Below are 23,053 nucleotides of genomic sequence, written 5' to 3'. Positions count from 1 at the left end.
CTTCTGATCTGCGGACCCCAGATTGATTCCAAAGATCTATATGCCCACAATATGAGCATACACCCATGCATTAATTGGTTTGGTCTCTACAGTTCTAAGTTGCAGTATGTTAGCACATTGCCTGTATGCTTGTAATTTTCTCGTGTAATAAATTGCAGATCTCAGTTATGTCATCTTGGAGAGCTGAGCCATCATTAGTCCAGTTTTCCCTTTCTCTCCTTTTCTCGTTCTCTGAAGGCTTATGCACTCCTCAAGTCATCTACTGTGGTTCCACAGGCATTGGTCGCTGACTAGGACCTCGCCCAAATAGGCAGAGCTAGTGAGGATATGGTGCAAAACTAGTGCAAATATAATGTATAATGTATATATATTATATATATATTATATAGAATGTATAACTATTGCAGAGATATTGTAGAGCTAGTGCAGGAAGATTCCAAAGAGCTAATAATTAATAAACAAAAATAAACAGATTTATTTTGTCAGACAGTTCTCTATCACATAGCAATAGGTAACAGAGACCTATTACGATGCTAGTCTGAGAGTTCCACATATATGTGGTACTGACACATGGAAATTTCCCAGTGTTTGGAATGAATTGCAAAGAGAAAGAGAAAAGAGAGAGAATGCAAAGAGTACAGTAGAGACAAAGAGAAAAAGTGAACAGAGAGAATGGAGAGTTGTACACCGTTTCACCCACAGAATATATAGTCAAATCACTTTACAGTATATTCTGTAAAGCCCTTTGAGAAGTCTCGAAGACATGATAAGACACTATAGCAAATGCAAGGATTATTATTGTTATTTTCCAGCTGAAGAAATTAATGTGAGCGCCATCTCAACATTGCCATAATTCATTAACATCTGCAGTAATATCCAATTTATTGTATTTAAAAGCAGAAGTATTAAACGTACCTGATATGTAAATCTTTCCATTGTGTGATGCTCCAGCATGAGCTGCCAGAGGCTGAGGCAGGGAAGAGACATAGCACCAATCATTGGTTTCCAGATTATAGCATTCAACACTTGACAAGTAGCCACTTTCATTCCTTCCACCAATCACATACAAGTGCTTATCCAGCAGACAGGCATAGAAACTTGCTCGCCTAAAGCCAAAATGAAAGTCAGATTGTTAAACAGTTCACAAGAAGCAAAGCTATTACATAATAAGTACTGTACACTCATGTTTTTATTGCTGGTGTAATTTCTGTGCAGGCAAACTCAAATTTGGTCATTCAACTTGCATAATTATCAAACAAAAATCTCTCAATTATAATCCCTTTCATTTCAGGAGAATTCCATTTTTCTCCAAGCACCAGTCTCTCAGTCAAAGCAACATTCAGCTGCAGGCTTGCGACTGATGGAGAAGTCAAGGAACCAGCTTGGCAAGACAGGTGTTGTTACAACTGGTAACAGTGGCATCAGAATGGTTTACAAAGACTGGGTACTCAGAGACACTACTCAGATACAAACCCCCAAATCAAATCTTCTTAAATTGTGACCTTTGCTAAGTAGCTCCAATGAAGCCCTGATAAAGCACTTGATTATCATTGGTAAGATGTTAAACCAAGGTCCAGTCTGGCTTCTGTCAGGCAGACATTAAAGATTCCATGACAGTATTAAGAAATGGGGGCTCTCCCGGTATCCTAGCCAACGATCCTCCAAATAACTCGGGATGTTCGTAAAAGATCAAGGGGTGTTAGTAAGAGATCTAAGGATGTTAGTTAACATATTGCTCACCACATCAAACCAATGTGAGGCAGTAATAAACAAATTCTCATGCAGTTCTGGTCACCAATACTTTAAGGGGGCTGCCCAGGCTCTAGAGGCAGTACACAGGAGAACAACGAGGATGATCCCCACTGTTAGAAGAATGTGCTATGATATGAGTAATGATTAGACAAGCTCTCCTGTCTTGAGAGAATACAACTCAAAAGGGACCTCATAGAGTTGTATAACATTTTAAATGGGATTGAAAAAGTAAGCCCAGATCACCAGTAACAACAAGATTACATTTGAATAGCGCCTTTCACGTCCCAAGGCGCAATACTTCAGGGTGCAACAAGACAGTAGAAATAGGTTTAGAGTTGTAAAGGGCAATTTAAGGAAAGAAACCAGGAAGTTTTTCCTTACTCAAAGAGTAATCAACGACTGGAACATGCTGCCTGGAAAGGTGGTAGAGGCCAGGTCACAGGACTCATTTAAAAGCAACTCGATGCTGTAACGTTGAGGGTGAGGGTCATAGTAGGGTGGGTATTCTGGAAGGATGAGATCAGATGGGCTGAAGAACTTTCTTCATCTAAACCAACCTTGTGATTTGAGAGGTCATTCACCTCGTGGCGGTTTCTTGGACTTTGCTGCACACAAAATGGCTGCTGGAGTTCCCTACAAAAAACACTCGAGAATAATTGCTGTAAAGCACTTTGAAATGTTTAGATATGGTAATGAACTATAAAAATGCATGATCGTTTTTCCAGCTACCTTTAATGATGCACTAGCTTCAGGAAAATAAGTAGACAAATAAGATATTGAAAGGGGTTAACTGAGGACAAGAGGGAAGAGATGTGTTTTGTTTAGTAGATTTTTGAAGTCAGGGAGTAAGGTTGCCTAGCAAAGAAGTTTTTGGAAAGATAGATCCAGTGGACAAAACGGCTAAAGGTTCAGTTGCCAATGGTGAAGCAAAGGGAGCAGGAAGCAAGCAAGATACTGTAATCAGGAGAGTTGAAGATACAGGATGGATTATATGGATGGATTGTGTGGTGAGAGCATGGACCATGGCAAGGATCTTAAACTCAATCCTCTGAGATACTAGAAGTCAATGGAGCTTGGAGAGGACCTTGAATGATAGAGAGTAGAGCTTAGCAGCTCAGCAAGAAGAGCAATGGAAAATTGTTTGAGCTGGTGAAAGAATACATATGGATTTCAGTGAGGGGAAGGGGAGGTGAGTTAAGGGTGTTGGTGGGCAATGTTGAAGAGGCGGAAGAAGCCGGTCTTGGTAATGGACTGGATTTTGGTTTGAAAACACCAAGGTTGCCACCATCTGCTCCGGCCTGAATGAGGTGCCAGGGAAGTTACTGCAAATACTATTGTAAAGCACATTAACAATGGATCTGTAACATAAATGTAAGCAGATAATGTCACCATTACTGTGAAAAGTGAACAAGCCTTTTCCATTAATCATTGACCTGATGATCAACATCTTCTGAATTGCCTGAATTATCGATGTTACAGCTGTGGTTGCAGGTTTCACTTGGCACTTATTAGACCTTATAATTACTTTAAGTTCACCAGCAGAAATAAAGAGTATGATTTCTGTTCTAAGCCATGTGTTTGCATTCCATTAGATATGAGATAGAGGTAATTGGTGAAATTTATTGATGTAATTCTGCTGTTCAATGATCAGGGTTTTTTCACAGGGTGTATAGGCTCAGAACTATGTGAAGTTTATTTTATTTCAGCAATGATAATAAACGCATGTATATAATTTAAGGATCTGACACAGGGCCAGTGGATTGAGGAAGAAGAAAAAGTGAAACCTTTCAATAGACCGGCCTGTTGTTATTTAGTCACTTTGTACATTTGCATCTTCATTTTAAAATCTTCAATCTCATCTTCAAATTGGCTGACATTTTCTCTTACAAACACAGTTATTGCACTTCACAGTACAACCTGTGAAATACTTTGAGACATCCTCCCTTATATAAATGCAAGGATGATTATTATATTTCAGCTGTTTACTAAACTTCATTTATTTCTAAAGAATGCTCTCAGATACATATGAAGGAGAAGGTTTTATAATAAATACAATAATAATCCTTGTATTTGATGTAGAACCTTTCACTTTGAGAGGATGTCTCAAAGCACTTCCTGTTGGGTGCACTGACTGTATAGCCAAATTGCACACAACGTGGTTCCATCTATCAAGTGAATAATGAATTTTATCTGGGGGATTGTCGGCCAAACACCAGGAGAAATCTTTTCTTTTTGAGAAGTGCTGTAGGGTCTTTATAGTTGACATGAATACGTAAACCATGACATGGTTTAAGTTCAAAGTCCTCGAGGAATTCAAAGTCCTAACATGAAATTTTAATCCACAACCTTCTGATTTAGAGTGAGGATGCTATCCGCTGAGTCAGGCAGATACCTAATGATGATTTGGTTGTGGTTATTGGAAATGTCAGCAATGAATGAGATTAATTTGCCCCATTGCATCTGTGCCTTGCTAGCTCCTTTCTGGACCTGTCTGTTGTAATCTAATTTTCCTACTCTTTCCCCATCGTCTTTCATATCTTCATTACTCAAGTGTACCACCTATAAAACATACAGGAAATCCTGCTAAGCACTTTGAGACATAACTCCCAACATTAAAGACGCTATGTCAAATGCAAGGATTATTATTATTTTTTAAAATCAGGTCCGTCTTCTATTACTGTACTTTCTATTCTTTGGTTGTCCTCTGTGTGGTGCTGTTGAGTTTATTGTTCTTTTAGCAGCACCAACTCTTCTGCAGTATTACAGGGAACCCCCCACTCTAATGTGGTAATCTAGGTACAGTATCTCCATGACCACATTATAAGCAAGTTTCTGTAAAGTTGGGAGATTTTCATGTAACACCAGGACCTGGGACCAGTCTATTATTGCACTGGGCTGCACAGTGCTGTGTGTAACCGGCAGAAGCTCAGGTGACTCCACTGAGCTTAATGACAATTGACGAGTTGAGTGCATATCACATCAGTATTAAACTTTCTTGTGGCTGCCTGGCTCTGGATTGTCTCTCAGACCAGTCAAAAATGCACGCTGCTCCCCACTGACTAAACACAATGAAGCCTTTCTGGATCTGCCTCGTAGTCTAGGTAAACGTTGGGCAAGTTTCCTTACTCAACGTGCCTCTGTTTATCTATCAGTAACTAGGAACCTTGTTGTTAGTCGATTGGTGGATCACTCTTCGGTGGGTAATAATTTCTTCAAGAAAAAGTAATAATAATAAATTGGTAACTCAGTCCACAGCTGTTTGTGGGACACTGCTGGTTGCAATTCACTGCTGCGTTTCGCCCACAAATTACACAGTCAATTCTTTTTACAGAATATTCCGTGAAGCGCTTTGAGATGTCTCGAAGATGTGATAGGCTCGAAGGTGCTATATCAAATGCAAGAATTATTACTATTTATTATTCATAGCCGCAGGAGTTGGGCTGTCAATCAGTGAGAGGGCGAAGGAACGGGAAAGAACCAGGGAGGGAATGGGAGGAGTCAAATCATGATTGATTGACAGCTGAGCCGTAATAAGGCACTATATCAAATGCAATGCTTATTATTATATTAAATGGAATGGGCCAGCGTGAGAGGAGGTGGTCTGACACACTGTGTTAAAATAAAGAATCCTCTTCATACAGAAATTACTGTGCTATAACAATGCATCTTATTCCATATTCAGTGAGGGTACTTTAAATAAAATGACTCCCCCCTAGACTTTACAGCGACGTCCATTGGTAAGTCTTCCCGACGTGAAAAGCACTGTATAAAGGCGATTTATTGTTGTTGTTATTTCCCCTGTAACACTTCACCACAGTTTTCTGTGTAAACTTTTAATTAATATTCAGGAAATATTAGAAATGCATTACCTTTCTTGCATAGGAGGGAGTTGTATCCAACTGTTAAATCTAGGATCATATCGGCTGACAAGATTTGTGCTATGTTTTCCTGTTAAAAAAGGATATAAATTAAACCCCATTTCCAGCACCAAATTGCTACAGTCTAAGGTATGCAGGGAATTTTAAACAGAAAAATATTCACTATTGCGTCAGCAATCCCCATTCATTTCCTAAAACTTATCAAAATGTTATAGGTCAACAGATCCACTAATACAGATGATGAAGACACAGTAAGCCTGAACCGTATTGTTAATAGGTTCGATAGCAACTCAATATCATTTTCCTAGTTTTAAATTGATCTCAATATTAACAGTGAAGGTAAAGAAAATACTGTACAGAATGTGTGTTTTTATATGTATGTTAACTTTGAAACAATCACGCAATTGCAGTAAAAAAAATTAAAAATTAGTGGAGATTAAAAGAGAAATTTGTGAATGCTACAAAGCTGAAATAAAGCCAGAAAATGTTGGAAGTAGCCAGTTTGTAGATCAGCATCTGAAAGAGAAAGACATGTTAACATTTCGGATGAAACCCATTAACAGCGTTCTGTGCATTTTCCAGCATTTTCTGTTTTTATGTCAAAGCAGTTTCTTTTTCATCGAATCATTAGTTGTTAGAGCTGCATTCTCTTGCTAATGAACACAAAGGCAGAGTAATTATATCCCCACAGTGGGGTCTAACACCAATTGTTTTCTAACGCTAGCGAACTTTCTGATCTGTGTTTACACAGATATTCCTATTGTAAGTGTGGAACGAAATGCTCACAAACATTAGTGAAGACCACCCTGGTAATTGACAGCTCTGTTCCTGCTTCGTAATTTCAAACACGACTCCTTAATTAAAGAGTCTAAAACTGTCCAGTCTAATCCACCATCTGTATTGTAGACTGCTGTTCAATCAAATCTACGATCTGTATTGTGGACGGCTGTCCAGTCTAATTCAAGATCTACTTTCTGGACAAGACCAGAAACTCTGCTCCGATGCTTCCTTTGGAACAGAGTTCCAGCAAGTCGGAGTGATGTACTCTCAGTTACTATAAAGAGCCTCTCTCTCTGATACCTGAATTAAGGAATCCTGTTTGAAATCACTGTGTTTTATACACCTGGTTTCCAGACTTTTTCACCTTCCAATAGACTTCCTTTTAGCAAGACACTGAGTTAAGCAACGTAACTGTTTTGCAGGCATCAGGTGCTCTCTAGTACCTCAGCCAAGTGTCTTTTCTCAATCTAAGCTTAAGCAGCATGTGCTGGCTACCTGATAAACTGTGGGTGCATGATAGCCAAGCACAGGCCTGTTCTCTGATGTCCACACACATCACTTTTCAGGAACCAGCAGTCAGGAGCAGGAGCTCTAGCTGGTTGCTATTTCCCTCTCCATCCCAGGGCTACTGAGGGCGCTTGAAATCAGCTCACTACGGAATAGAGGCCAGTTGCAAACAAATACTGCTTTATTTATTGCTAGAATATTCCTTTTAACAGATGTTCACACAGTTCTTTGAAAAGCATGCCCACGTGTTCAGCTAATATTACCATTTGGGTTCCACTGGTCTTCTCCTCCAAGTACAAACAGGAAGTTTTCTACCTCCACAACACAATGGTGGGCACTGTTATAAGGCATTACTGCAAAAAAACAGAAATATTTTTAGTGCATATTCTTACCCTGCAGTAATTCAGTGTCAGTAATCAATTGGTCACCCTCACATGGAGCACTGTATTCTTTCATTGAGTTTCCTACTGAGCATCACATGAAGTATTCAGAGTGCTGGGTCATGCTGAGCCTCCCCATATGATATTTGAAAACAATCAAAATGAAACCTAGTTATAAACATATTTACCAACAACATTTGATACAATGAGACCATTGGTGGTGGATGTGGCGGGGTGCGGGGTGGAATTGTTAATTTAACATTGGTGTTAATTTTCACATTATTGAAAAATGCAGTAGATCATTAACTAAAGGTAGGTCTGTGAAGGACCCCTACACTCCCCCCTTATCACATCACAATGATTGGGCCTGAAGCTGACCAAGCCATTGAACTGAAGCAATCTCGAGGTAGAGCTAAAATCTCACAAGTGAAGAAGTGTTTCTTCAACTCTGTTCGAAAGAGCTATTCTAAAGAATATAGGCCTAGTTTACTCAACCTATCCTCATAGGTCAACCCCCTCATCCCAGAAACTAACCTAGTGAATCTACGCTGCACCCCTTCTTAGGGGAGTATGTCCTTTCTTAAATAAGAAGACCAAAACTGCACACAATATTCTAGGTGCGGTCTCACCGAGGCCCTGTACAGTTGCAGCAAGACTTCACTTTGCTGCGCTTGCATTTTAAAATGGGTCGCTGAGAGGATGTTCTCACTTCTCTGGCAGCATCATTCCTGCTCTGAACACTAGGAGGTGCTGGAGTGGAAAGTCTGCTAATGTTATATCTCTTTCTGTGAGGAAGCCCAGCTCCACTGGCTCCCCATCCCCAGAGGATAGAGTTCAAAATCCTCGTCCTTGCCTTCAAAGCTCCCCACGGCCTTGCCCCTCCCTACCTCTGCAACCTGCTGACCCCATATCATCCTCTCCGCTCCCTCTGCTCCCACTGCTCTGGCCTGCTCCACAGCCCCCACCCAGCCCGCCCCACCATCGGCGGACGGGACTTAAGCCTTTCTGCCCCCACACTATGGAACTCCATCCCACATTCCTTTCGCCTCACTCCCTCGCTTGCCTCCTTCAAGGCGGATCTCAAAAGCCTCCTCTTCAAACAAGCCTTTGGCCATCCTCCTACCTTCCACCCTCCCTGATCCTGACCCCCAGCTCGGGTCCACATCCCTGACTGTCCAGAGCCTTGGGACTCCTGACCTGAAAGGCGCTTTACAACTAGTGTCATTATGATTACTATTATGATTAAGTGTCTAGCTTTCGTTCAGCTAACATAATGGCGTTGATGAACGCAATATCACATTGTTCCCTCACATAATAATCCTTCAATATGATATATTACCTTTCATGTTTGGAGGACAACATCAACAACAAGATTTCATTTCTAGAGCGCCTTTCACATCGGGAGGACGTCCCAAGGTGCTGGACAGTTGGGTCAGGACCCGAGCAGGGGGGAAATGGTCAGGGTGAGGGGAGGGAAGGGAGGGAGCGAGGAGGGGGTAGAGAGTCGAGAGGGGAGCTGAAGGCACGGTCAAAGAGAAAGGTCTTGAGACCGGCCTTGAAGGAAGAAAGGGAGGAAGCAAGGCGAAGGCACTGGGGGATAGAGTTCTAGAGCCTAGGGGCTGAGAGGCTGAAGGCCTGGCCACCGATGGTAGGGCGGTTGGGGCGGGGGATGTGGAGCAGACCGGAGCCAGAAGAACGGAGGATAGGGGCAGGTAAGTAGGGGGATAGTAGGTCGGAGAGGTAGGAGGGAGCAAGGCCGTGAATGGCCTTGTAGGTGAGGATGAGGATCTTGAATTCGATCCTCTGGGGGAAGGGGAGCCAGTGGAGGCGAGCGAGGGTGGGAGTGATGTGTTCCCGAAGCCTGGTGCGGGACAGTACACGAGCTGCAGAGTTCTGAGGACATCTCAAAGTGCCTCAGAGGGTAAGCTGCAAGTGAAGTGACTGTGTATTTTGTGGTCACTTTTGGTCACATGTACGTTTTTTCGCTGGACCCATCACATGCCACAATAATACTGAAAACCTATAGTGATTCTCCACAATACACTAGTCAAGTCAGTGCAAGTAGTGCTTAAGTCTCGCACCAGAAAGCATCTGCAGTGAAATTCCACCTGATCACAGCCTGTAAAACTATTTTGTTTTAAATTTATGATCATGCAGATTTGTGGAAATACTTTAATTCAATCTTAATTTGGAAGGTATTTTTCTTAAGGACAGTAGAAAACTGTTTTCCAGACTAAGGCTAAGTTTAAGATTTTCATCACAACGCTGTACAATCTTAAAATTTCAGACAAGATGAACTTTCCGGGTAAGTTGGCCTTCTAGGAGCCATTTCCCTTTGCTGTCACTGAAAAAGCTCTGTAGCAAATTAAATAATCTTTGTATTTGACTCAAGTCAAAACATCTCAAAGCAGCCTCCCAACGGTCAAGTCAAACTTCTAAGACAGACCAATAGATGGTCCAAGAACATTGTGTAACAATACTAACAAAGCCAATCATACAACCGAAGTTGGCTGGAGCTCTGCTTTGCAACAGCCTCAATATGATGCAGAACGGTGTGCCTCCATTGTGGAGTCCTGTAGCTCAGTGGTTAGAGCACTCGGATTGCAAACGAGACACCTGAGTTCAATTCCAGGCAGGGCAAAACGTTGGGCAAGTTTCCTTACTCCACACGCCTAATAATAATCCCTCCAAAACAAAACAATTATAAATTGGTCATTTTCAAACCACAACTGTTTGTGGGGCATTGCTGTGCGCAATTGACTGCCGCGTTTCGCCCACAAATATACAGTCAATTCTTTACAGCATATTCTGTGAAGCGCTTTGAGACGTCTAGAAGACATGAAAAGCGCTATATCAAATGCAAGGATTATTATTATTATTATTATCAGGTTTCATTCCACATACTGCCATCCTGACCAACAATCCTCCAGATCACCTTGTGGCAGGTTGTAGGACCTTTCTGGCGCCCCGTTTACCTGCAAAAGTAACCACTATACTTGATAGCAATTGCTGATGAGGCACTTTGAAATGTTCTGATATGATATGCTGTCTTTCTCACTGTCTACAATGCATTTCTATTTCGTTGTTGGTCGTATTTCAGTTGCTAGTTTTCTTGCCTCCAAGTCAGAAACTGTGGATTCAAGCCCACATTGAGACTGAGAACATGCAATCTAGAGTGATACTCCAGTCCAAAACCCGAGGTGCATCTTCGGATGAAACATTAAACTGTAGTCTCGTTTAACTATTCAGGTAGAACATGGCACTACTTGGAAAGTAGGCCAATAATCCTCCAGATAAAATTGGTCCTTCACTTCATGACTATTTGGTGGATGTTGCTATGCAAAAATTGGCTGTCTTGTTTGTCTAAAAATACATAGTCACTGCACTTTGTAGTAAAATCCTCTGAAGGCCTTTCAGATGTTGGCGACGTGATGAGATGTTATATCAATCGCAATTCTTTTTATTATTTTACACACAGCTTTTTACATCCATGTGATGCTCAGGTCCGTATACTGTGCATTAGTGTAACATGCAGACAAACTGGCAAAACTTCAACGGGTTTCTTATTTTTCTAATAGCTGAAAATAGCAGCTGATAAATTATTCAATTATAAAATATTAAAGTGGCAAGAGAACAATTACTCAAATAGCCAGATGACAGCCCTCTAAGTGCATTCATTGTGCAAGCGAAAGTTAGCCCTGATTATTTCCAGATCTGTTCATTAATTTAAAAAAAAACTGTATATGGTTTTACTTTATGCCTAGGCTGCATGGTGTTTTCAGAAAGCCCTTCGATCTCCCTGTGATCAGGTCACACAGCAGCAGATACTAAAGCTCTGTCTATCATGCCAAATTAGGTAAATGGTAGCACCTAGTTCAGCTTGCAGAATATTTCACAGTCACTTTTCAGAAATTACAGTCTGTTCAGGAAACAGCAGGGAACTTGCACCAGTTCATTAGTAACAAAGCATGGTAATGTGACACGGACCGCTGCTCCAGCAGAAACGTCACCATTTTCTAATGCTAACCCCCTCGGGTACTGAGCCTTGCTATTCAGTGCATAAACTGGGTGCAAATAAATCCACTTTTCTATGATATGCAGCCCTCCACTGGACCGCAGTTAGTGCATGCATCTCCCAGCAGATTCTTAATTTTATCACCCATATTTCAACTTTTCATTTCATCCTTCCTTTGTCAATCATTCTTTCCTTTTTAAATTGAAATTACCTGATAACCTCTCCTTTTTTTTTGAAGAATTATATATTTTCAGTCTTCCTGTTATACAATTTACTTCTTATTCCATTTCAAGAGTCTCTGAGGGTCGTTTCCTTTCCATTCTGATAACTTCTATTTGAATATCTTCAATTGTAAATCTAAGATAAATCATGTGTGCCTGTGTATATATGTATGTACCATAGTGTGAATGTATGTGTGTGCTCCTCGGTATGTGTGTGTCTGCATTTTTGTGCGTGTGTGTGTGTGCCTGTGTGTAAATGTGCCTGTGCATCTCTGTGCACATACACCTGTGTGTCTGTACTTGTGTGCCTCTGTGCACGTAACACCTGTGTGTCTGTGCGTGTGTGCCTGTGTGTCTCTGTGCATGCATGTGTGTGCTTGTGTGCGTGTGTATTTATGTGTATGTATTTGTGCAATTGTGGATCTGTGCGTGTGTGTGTATCTGTGTGTCACTGAGTCCCTGTGTATCTACCTCTGAGTCTCTCTGTGCGTGCTTGTGTGTGTGTTTGCACCAAAACAGGTTCCCAATTCCCCTTGAATCTACTAACCTGGTGCAATATAGGGCCTGACTAGAAGGTGTTTGAATATAAACCCTCACCAATGGGGGTCATGATTTTGCTAATCTCTGCTCGCATTACCTGGTACAGAATACAAAGAGGTTCCATGGAGCAGCAAGAGCCACTAACCCCAGGATTTCCCTGTTCTTTTCTCCAACGTATGGTTCTATTAAGTGCCAGGTGTTTTGCTTATAAACAAGGATCTCTTCAAGCTCCAATGTGCCCCAGTCATCCTAGGGTAACACTGCACTCTCTCCTTCTGTAGCCCACCCCATTAATCATTCATTAATAACCCATACTCACATAACAAAAGTGTCACAATGCGTTAACAGCCTATTAATATCTACTGAACAAAAAATTATTTTGTTTCTGCCAGGTTTTCTCCTCCCCAGAATATACTTTTAACACCTTTTGCTTTTCACTGATGACAGTTCCATTGGTGTATTAGTTACCCTGAGGTACATCCACTAAATGGAACACTGATCATGAGTGAGTCTCAATGGTCAGTCTAAGCGAGCTCCTCGAATACAGGGGGAGATGACAGGAGAGACCAATCCTCTTCTCACCCAACTACACATTGACACAGGCTTCCAGCATGGACCTCTGGTTAGCAATTGCGAAACTCAAAGTGCCCACGTGGTTTCAGCCTAGAGGCTACTTTCTTAAAGTATCAGATTGGTTCAGCATTTTAGTAAATTCTTAATTTCAGTCTTCATTTGGGAGATGTTTTTCTGTATTTTTACAAAGGTTTGTAGAAAAAATGGCTTCAACATTAAGGTTGAATTTAAGAATTTTCTAAAATTGCATAGGACCTGGAATCTTGAAACAACAGTCTTGCACTAAAACATGTGGAATTGCAGCCCCCACATGTGGCAACATTGGCTGATTTCCCCTCTCTAACCTTAAATGTCATCCCATCTTGAATATCCAACTCATCCTGCAATCATGAAGTTCTGCGCTTAGCTAGAGAAAGCTTCCCGTGCTGGAGAGAAAGTATCACAACTGGTATTGTTGCATTCAATGGCACATACCTTCACTTATAATAACAATTGTTAAATTAGATATAGCACCTTAATCAAGTCCTCAAGACCTCTCAGGATTTTACTATGATTTTACTATGATTTGTAGGCAAATGCGGCAGCCAATTTGCACACAGCAAATTCAATGTCCCACAAACAGCCATGAAGTGAACAAAGTTGCTTCTGGGAATGCACATACCACAGGAGCTTCATCTCCAGAGTTTATGGTGGCATCAAAACTGCTGGACTTTGGACCTGTGCCAAGCCCCGCGTCTCACAGTCCGAGAATAAAATATGTCATTGTACCTAGATGATTCATTTTGCTGTGCATTGTGCAATTCTAGTCAGTGGTCCTTCTCAAACATATATTACTTTATTTTTTAATTTAAATATCCATAATCCTGTACTGTGATTCACAAGTTAATTCTATTTAAAAGCATTGTGGCTCAACAGTCATATTTGGAGCAGTTCTACTAGACATTTGATAATTCAACTCCCTAACAGGTTGGTAGGCTTCCAATTGAACAAGCAGCAGGAAACATAGCAATACTTTGTAGTGATTAATTGCAAGTTGGGTGCTGAATTCCTTGGGTTCCATCAACAGATGCATTAGCCTTGATCACTTGATAGTATTCTTGTCTCTGTGTCAGAAAGTTCACTCCTCCTAGGCTAACATTCCACTGGACTTGGAACTCACTAGTGGACCTGTGCCAACCCATGTATTTTACACTCAAATGAATAATACCTAGATTATTCATTTTGCTGTGTATTGTGCTTTCCTAGTCAGGTGTGAGGAAGGTGTGTATTGTTGTATACTTCCATTCTTCAGATGAGACCTAAAACCAACAACAACTTGTATTTAATATGATGCCTTTCATTCAGGGTAGCAACTCAAAGTAACGATTTTCCATTTGCCTGTTGGATATCAGATATCTTATGACACTATATGAAAAGAGAAGGGAGTTTCTCGTGGTGTCCAGACCAAAAATCCTCCAGATAAATATGGCCATTCACTTCATGGCTATTGGGTATTACTGTGTGCCAAAGGTCTTTTAGAAATCTAGGTTCTATAAACTTACCTAACGTGAAGGACCAATTAAAGAGGGCTATAGGCCATTCTGTTATACCTTCATTGACTCCCTTAAGGGGTTCTTTACAAATCTCCTACTCCCATGTCTCTAAGCACCCAGGGCTTTGGTTCACCCGATCTTGTGGATTTACTGTTTTTAAACGCTTTGAGTCTATCAATCCTTGGGAATGAACAGCAGGGGTTTGGGGGGGTGGGGGGAGATGTCATCAAAGGTTTCCAGTGTTTTGAAGCTGCAAGATGCTGCAGTGCTTCTGAACAGCAGCACATCACGGCATGCTAAGGCGCTGTATCTACTTCGAGTATTGTAAAATACCTCCGCTTTACGTTTTTTTTCACTTCAGACACGATCAGTGATGCGTTGGCACAAGTCATAACACTGCACCAATTCAAAACCTTCACAGGAACCACCCTTCAAACAATTCTAATCCAAGGCATTCCACCTATGGAGGTTTAACGGTTCAACTTGGGTCTTCACATCATTTCCAAAGACAATCTTGGCAGCAAATATTTCAAAGGGTGTTCTTTTCAAATACTAATGTGGACTCAAATGATTTGAAACATCCACCATCTCCCTCCCTCCGTACCCCTACATCCAGATATCCTAACAATCACTTTAGTTCATACTCCTTCAATGAATCGGCATCTGGAAATCCAGGGAGAAAAAAATCACCTATGTATTAAAAAAATTAAAATAATCCTTGCATTTGATATAGCGCCTGATCACATCTTCGAGACGTATCAAATCGCTTCATAGAATATACTGCAAAGTGAATTGACTGTATATTTTGTGGGTGAAAAAAATCACCTGAAGTACAGAGAGTGGAAAAGTTAGTCCAAGGTGTCAGAATGTTCTGAGTTCTTATGATCAGATGTGTTACTGACTCTACTGTGACTGGTTATTTAATGGTGAAGTCTTAAACCTTGCGGCAATCCTTGTTCATACAAAGCACACTGTGAGTCCTCGGCGTGTCAGTCAGTGAGTTAGAGGTAAAGGGTAGAGAGAGGCTAATCAGGATGAAATGAGATTAAAGGCTGTCTAATTTTACAGCAACTGTGATCCATCAGGCACTGCGAATTTGACAGTGGAAATGAATGATGGAGAAAGACAGGTGGGGCTGTACATTTCACTGATTTATCCTGAAACGTGCTGGGCTTTATTTTATTGAGTGAACATGACCGCGTTCATCATAACTGTCATCTAAAACCACTTCACTGGATTCAAAAAAGGGTCACATCAGCACAAAAGTGAGCACAGGATACCAGTAGCTATCAGAAGCAGCTAAAAAGCAGCACAATTTCCATGCATGATTAAAGAAGTCTATTTTGTATTTTGTCATGTATTTAACATGGCAATGAACGGCGAAATAAATAGCAGCACAAATGTTTTCACTTTAGTGCAACAGCATGCTGGAGCACATCCTCGCCCGATCTCTCCATCGACATGAACTTGAAACATTTACTAATTATGTTAGAGATGTACAATAAACAGGGTGCAGGGGGCATCACCACAGAAGATCAATGCACGGTATTAAGGAGGGGATGGAGAGAAGGGAAGACATAACCTGAGCTGTGCTAACGTGAAAAAGCGATGAACAGAAACCAGGGAAGGGTGGGTCGGGGTTAGAGCTGTCCTTGGGGTTTTGTCACCCAGAGTTCCAGTCAACCAGCTGAACACCATCATCAGTTGAGGTCTGGGAAAAACTGGTCAGCAGGCAGTGGATAAACAGCTGGGGAGGGAAATGTACATATAATGTGTACGATTTATTATCATTTCTAGTTTTCTGCTCCCACCAGGCAAACTGGTGTTACCAGACCAGTAACGTGATGCTGTTCGTCTTAGAGGCCCACATGACTATTAGCCTTTCACACACGTCATTCAGAACAACTTTCCTATTTCCCCCACGGCAGCTCAGCTCAGCTCAGCTCAGCAGTCCCAGTAACTCAAACCTCCAGTCAGCCCGAAATATCAAATCATTACTTATTACAAAGAACGAAAAATGGCTGGCAGGTGCAGGGTGCTAATTCAATCAAGGGAGCTCTGACAACGTTATATACCTCTCAAGCTTTGCTCTTAGCGTTTATCAGATAGAAACACAAGCGTGCAGCAATGTGAAGGAGCCATTTGTGATCCCAGCTCACTCTGTCATCCAGGCTTAGCTTTAGAAACCACTCAGAATGATATCAGGGAACCTCTTGATTTAACTGCTAACTTGTGTCTTACTTATAGCCATCTATTATCCTGCATTACATTGAGCTCATAAAATTATTATTAATAATAATAATCCTTGTATTTGGAATAGCACATTTCACATCAGGAAGCGCTTCACAGGATTTTCTGTAAAGTGCAGTGACTTTATTTTTTGGACAAATACATTGTATTATGTTAACAGGAATGTTCAAAGGAAACATCTGTGTAGGTACAGATTTATTTGCCACCAGGTTTAAGTTGTCCATTTAAATAAATAATAATTCTTATTTGGTACAGCACCTTTCGCATCGAGAGGACATCTCAAAACACTTCACAGAATTTACTGTCAAGTGAACAGCCATGAAATGTATGACCAATTTTATGGGGGGGAATTGTTGGCCAGGAGACATTTACAGGCACAGTGCTAGTTTTGCAGGTATGGTTGCTAGCCCCTATGGTTGGAGGATTCATTACCGGATTAGCAGACAAAGTACCCTAAACAAAAACAAAGTGAGGTTCATTTCCATGTAATTAACCAAGTGGTGTAGTCCTGGTGAATAGTGTCCATTCAGGCTTCTGATACAACTGAGTTTAGCTAAAATTATTGAGTACACAAGGTAGGAGCAGTCAGTGGGTTGGACCCATATATGCCTCTGTAGATTAAAATGTTTTTTTATATATAATTGATACAGTTGTGTTGGGAAGGCTTGGGAAAGCTGGGACTATTTTCATTGGAAACAAGAAGAATTATTTTTAATATATAAGGTTGTTAGAATATGGAGTGCTTCAACCACAAGTGGCTGCAAAGCTGAGTTCATAACGTATTTAAAAGGAAATGCTCGAGGAAAATTACTATTAAAAAGTACAGGGAAAGAGCAAAGGAATGGCATTGTAGCAGTGAGAGTTTGCACTAGCACAGAGACTTACCGAATTGTTCTTTTCTGTGTTGTAAAATGTCTACTACATGCTTTCTCTCAGGAACGGTCTTCCCCTCCTAATAATCTTATTAGGTACAAATAAAAAATATACAAAAGGGAGATGACCATAGGCACGGTTGAAGAGGAGGTCGTAAAGCTAAGGTTATGAGCAATTTTCAGTCTCTGGAGAGTTAGATTCCTCCCAAAACACACGTTCTCTCAGTCTTTAGCAATATGCAAGATAAGTCATAAATAATAAATATCACGTAGAAAACCTTCAAAATGTGCCTGGAATCAAATGCATTTCTACAGTAAAAATCTCTACTTAGAGCAGGCTTTAATACTACATTCAGATAAAATAACGCTTATTCTACAGAGCTTCATGGGCAAGGATTATCACAGAGCCAAAGCTCTGTTAGAGATGGGGATAAAGACTTAGGTTCTTGAATATTTAATCTTCAATTTTACCACTTATCTGCCCTGGTCAAAGTCACCTTTGACATCCTCTCCATCTGTGACCAGGGCTCACTATCTCCTCATTCTTCTTGACCTCTCCTTTGCCTTTGACAGTTTGACATGGTTAACCATTCTATTCTTCTCCACCGCCTTTCTCTCAGCTCCACCTTCGCAGTTCTGTCCTTGCTTGGTTTCATTCTTAACTTTTCCAGTGTCTCCACTTCATATCTGCCAATGTGTTCTCCTCCCACCCACGCACAGTCGCGTGCAGCATTCCTCAGGGCTCTATTTTCAGTGCTCTTTAATACCTAGATGCTCCCTCTCGGTGATGTCATCTTGAGGAATGAGGTTAACTTCTACATGTATGTGGTTGATACTCAAATCTATCTCTGCCTCCACCCTCGATTCCAGGACCACTGTGTTTTTGACTGATTGCCAGTCAGACATCAAGTCCTGGATTAGAGCTAACTTTCTCGAGTTGAATGTCAACAAGACAGAGGCCCTCCTGCTTGGCTCCTATCAGCACCTCCTCACATTAAGCGCTGACAATACGAATCTACATGGATGCACTCTCCACCTTACGGAAACAGTGGAGAATCTCTGTATCTTGTTCGATTCTCAACCGTCCTTTAAACCCCACATCTGTGCCTTAATCCATTGAGCTTTCCCCACCTCTGCAAAAATGCCCACCTCCTTCACTTCCTTGCTCCATGGTCTGCTGAGACCCTTATCTATGCTTTAATCATGTCCAGGCTTGACTATGCCAACGGTCTGCACAAAAGACTTCCTAACTCCTCTCTCCACATGCTGCAGACTATTCAGAACTCTGCAGCGCATCCCACCTGTGGTTCCACAAGCCTATCAACCCTATCCTTGCCTGGGTCCCCATCAGTTGTCCATTCTGCAGGTCCTTTTTTTTAAGGCCATGTATAGTATACCAGGAAATTGAGACTATCTGTCACAAAGAATATTAACCTACATTACATCAAGGAGACCCTGCATACTTTCCTATGCTGCTTAAATGAGAAACCAGAAAAATCAAAGTGTATAAACAAGAATTGCACCCAGGTGATGACTAGCAACTTAGAACATGGTGATACCATAGCAACAGGCATTTGAACAGGATTCCTCTTGTTTAGCAGACGGTAGAGCAAGTGGTGTACTTAATTTGATTTCATTGCATTTAGAAACTTCAATCTGTCAAATAATCAGCATTGTTTTTAAATAGGCACAGGAATCAAATGCGTTTTTCTTTGGTCAGGGTGTCCTGCACATTTCATAAAAGGAGGATTTTCTCAGTTTGATGAAGAAAAGTAGTTGATAATTAACATATTTTGCATATTTAAAGCACTTCTATTTCAAGTCATTCATTGACACATTGAGGTGGAGTTTGCAGTGTGAGAACATCAAATCAATATCCAAAAAGCCGCAAAATCCGAGCCATTCGTAAATTATCGCCAAGTACTAAACACCCCTTGACATCTGGAGAATGGTTACTCCCGCCCTCTCCTTCACTACTGGATCAGCACCATTTTATAAAGACAATACTAGAGGTTTATTGGACATCACAGTAGAGTTTCAACTTCATTTCTTCAACTGTATAACTTTACAACTGTATAATGATTTTTATCTGACAAACAAGGGAAAATCTGTGCCCTGACTCTGATTTACAATGTTTCAGATTAGCTCCTTGGTTGCTGATCACATTATATACATTGCTCGTATTATATCTAGATACTGATCCCCTACATACACTGCTTGTATTTAGTAATAAATAATCCTTGTATTTGATATAGCTCCTTATCACGTTGTGGAGAAATCTCAAAGCGCTTCATAGAATAAACTGTAAAGTGGATTGACTGTAATGTGTGGGCGAAACTTATAACAACAACAACTTGGATTTATATAGCGCCCTCCACGCCGGATGGCGTCTCAGAGAGCTTCACAGTAACGGATCCCAGGGCTGAGCCAGGGGGAGGGGGAGGAAGGTGACCAAAGGTGCGGTCAAAGAGAAAGTTCTTCAGCAGGGACCTGAAAATAGGAAGAGAGGGAGCGATGTGAAGGGAGTGAGGAAGGGAATTCCAGAGCCTCGGGGCATAGTGGCTGAAGGCACGGCTGCCGAGGGTGGAGCGGAGGACTCAGGGGACGAGGAGGGGGCCAGACCCGGAGGAACGAAGGCAACAGGTACTGTTTTGAGGACAGAGGAGGTCAGAGAGGTAGGGGGATGCAGAGGAGTGGAGGGATTTAAATGCAAAGGTGAGGATCTTGAAGTCGATCCTCTCTGGGATAGGCAGCCAGTGCAGTCTGGCAAGGACTGGGGTGAACGGGGAGCGGAATTTGGTGCGGGTGAGAATGCGGGAGGCAGAGTTTTGAATGATCTGGATTTTATGGATGGTAGTGGAGGGGAGACCGGGGAAGAGGGTGTTAGAATAGTCCAGCCGAGAGGTGACAAAGGTATGGACTAAGGTTTCAGCGACTCTCAGAGAAAGATATTGGCAGAGACGGGCGATATGTCGGAGGTGGATGAAGGCAGTGCTGATGAGGGACTGGATGTGGGGGAGGAAGGATAATTGGGGGTCGAACCTGATGCCTAGGTTGCATACAGGTTCAGAGAGTTTTAGTGGGAGGTCGGATAGGTGGAGGAGGTGAGAGCCGTGAGATTTTAAATGTTGACGAGAGCCAAAGAGTATGGCTTCCGTCTTGTCAACGTTCAGCTGAAGGAAATTTGCGCTCACCCAGCCCCTGAGATCTGACAGGCAGCTGACAGAACATCAGGGGACTGGGGGTCGCAAAGAGAGGTAAAAAAAAGAGCTGGGTGTCGTCCACATACACGTGGAATGTACCCCATGTCTGCAGATGACATCCCCAAGAGGGAGCATGTAGATCAGAAAGAGGACCTTTAGATCCTTAGAACAACTACATTAAATACTGAATAACAACAACAACAAAATTACATTTGTATATTGCCTTTCATGTCAGGAGAATGTCTCATGGCGCTGGACAGTCAGTGTTTCGGACCCGAGCTGTGGGTCAGGATCAGGTAGGGTGGAGGGCAGTGGGAGAAGGAGGGTGATCGAAGGCACGGTCGAAGAGGAGGGTCTTGAGATGGGTCTTGAAGGAGGTAAGGAAAGGGGTGAGGTGGAGAGACTGCGGGATGGAGTTCCAGAGGGTGGGAGCAGAGAGGCTGAAGTACCGCCCACCAATGGTGGGGCGGGCGAGGCGGGGAACGTAAAGCAGGTCGGAGCCCACTGAGCGGAGGGAACGGGCAGGTTATTAGGGGGTCAGGAGGTTGCACAGGTAGTGGGGAGCAAAGCTATGGAGGACTTTGAAGGTGAGGTCCAGGATCTTGAACTGCATCCTCTGTGTGATGGGAGTTGGACGAGGATGGGAGTGTTAGGGTCACGGAGCCTGGTTCAGGAGAGGGCACGGGCTGCAGAGTTCTGGGTGATCTGCAGCCTACGGAGGGAGGAATCGGGCAGACCGTCAAGCAGGCAGTTTGCATAGTCAAGCCTGGATGTTATGAATGCGTGTGTGAACACATTGTATACACTGCTCATATTTATATCTAGATACTGAACACGGTATATCCGGGTACACTGCTCATATTGATCGAATGCAGATACTGAAAACAATAAACTTTAACAGTTACTTTTGTGATGTCTTGTATTTTTAACATACTGTAGGAAAATAATCTCAATTATTTAAAATCTTCTTTTGCATATCTTTCCCACCGTTTGCCTTAGCTATCTTAATACAGCAGCCAGAATTCACTCCCTTTCCATTGGGATGTCCTGACGTGAAAGGTGTTTCCTTACTCCACACACCTAATGATAATCCCTCCAAAAAAAAACAATAATAAATTGGTCATTTTCAATCCACATCTGTTTGTGGGACAATTGCTGTGCGCAATTGGCTGCCGTGTTTCGCCTACAAATATACAGTAAATTCACTTTACAGTATTCTGTGAAGCGCTTTGAGACGTCGAGAAGACGTGAAAAGCACTATACCAAATGCAAGGATTATTATTATTACTATTATATTATACAAATGTAATTTGTTGTTGTTTTCCTACAACAACACACCATTCTCCCACTGACCAAGCAAAGAGGACACCAGCTCTCACTTTCCCCCCAGGCCTTTGCCTATGTACATGAGGTGGGATGTGAAGGGTGCCCAACAGTAACTAATGCTCCAGTTTAACATTCCTATCTCTAGGTAAATGTCTTGCCTCACCTCAGTGCCTCTCCATCAAAGCGCAATATAGATCCACCAAGGGAAGGGAGGCAAGGCTTGTGGCCACACAACCATAGCCTACCACTCTGTGGTGCAGAACACAGAGCCCCAACAGACTGTATAACTTGCCTATATTTACAGTATCACTATTCTTACACTGGATTAAAAAAAGGCTGAAATTGGAGATAAAGAAATCCATGAAAGATTTATCTGTAGAACACCTACAATTTATTTATAATTAGGGAAAATAATCCTTACTTGTTACATAACATGAAATCCGACCGTAATGACTTCAGGCCTGAAATGGACTTTGTCTGATTAAACATATAAAGAGCTCAGACTCAAAATATTTAAAAAATATATATGAAGATCTGCCGTGATTTAATAAAATCCCAGAGCATCAGGGCAGTCCTGATGGTTTAATGTTGATCTGCAGCTTGCAGGCCAGGTTTGAATCCAGTCTGAGTAATAATAATAATTATAATCATCAATGAAGATAATAATAATAACAATCTTAATATTTGGTAAAGCACCTTTCATGTCAGAAGGACATTCCAAAGTGCTCACAAGATTTACTGTAAAGTGCAGCTGAGTTTCTGCTCTCAGCTGAGGCTGCATAAGGTGGCTAAATTGGCCTTTGGCCTTTCCTCAGGGACAGGGAGTGGAAACCCTGCTTTGGTGCCTGTTTCTAGTCCCTGTACTGGATGTGCACATGTGTGACAGCCAGGTGAAAAGAGGTCAGGCTAGGCTCTACAGTGGAGAGGTTGACCGTCATTCACAGCAAGGGCTCACACATCAACCATGGCCACTTGGGTGAGGCCTCAGAGGGCAACAGGCAGCTGTTGGAAGAGCACCCCAGCAAGAGGAGGCTGAGCACCAGCAGAGGCACATGCCAATGGAGAGAACATTTTTAAAATATGGACACATTCAATTTATTATTAAGAAGAAACTGTAGAGCAGACTCGATGTCTGACTGCATTTTATAACTCACTTGGGGAGTGGGGGGAATATAGCTAAGAGGAATTGCAGGGTTAAGAGAGGCAGTCAAGATATATTTGACC

General features: G+C 41.9%; 1 protein-coding gene across 1 annotated transcript in view; it reads right to left on the bottom strand.

The window, feature by feature from the left end:
• The window catches only part of klhl14 (kelch-like family member 14), a 53,085-nt gene that overhangs the window by 9,273 nt on the left and 20,759 nt on the right, over positions 1–23,053 (bottom strand). The window contains exons 3-5 of the mRNA XM_007887968.2: positions 7,181–7,270; positions 5,622–5,700; positions 916–1,106 (exon numbers count right to left, since the gene is read on the bottom strand). Coding sequence (XP_007886159.1) covers positions 916–1,106; positions 5,622–5,700; positions 7,181–7,270 — 360 coding nt within the window. The remainder of the gene's footprint in view (positions 1–915; positions 1,107–5,621; positions 5,701–7,180; positions 7,271–23,053) is intronic.

The sequence above is a fragment of the Callorhinchus milii genome, unplaced genomic scaffold, assembly GCF_018977255.1.
Source record: "Callorhinchus milii isolate IMCB2004 unplaced genomic scaffold, IMCB_Cmil_1.0 Scaffold2, whole genome shotgun sequence".
NCBI lineage: Eukaryota > Metazoa > Chordata > Chondrichthyes > Chimaeriformes > Callorhinchidae > Callorhinchus > Callorhinchus milii.
The sequence above is the reverse complement of the archived record's forward strand: the minus strand, read 5'-3'. Positions and strand labels throughout refer to the sequence as shown.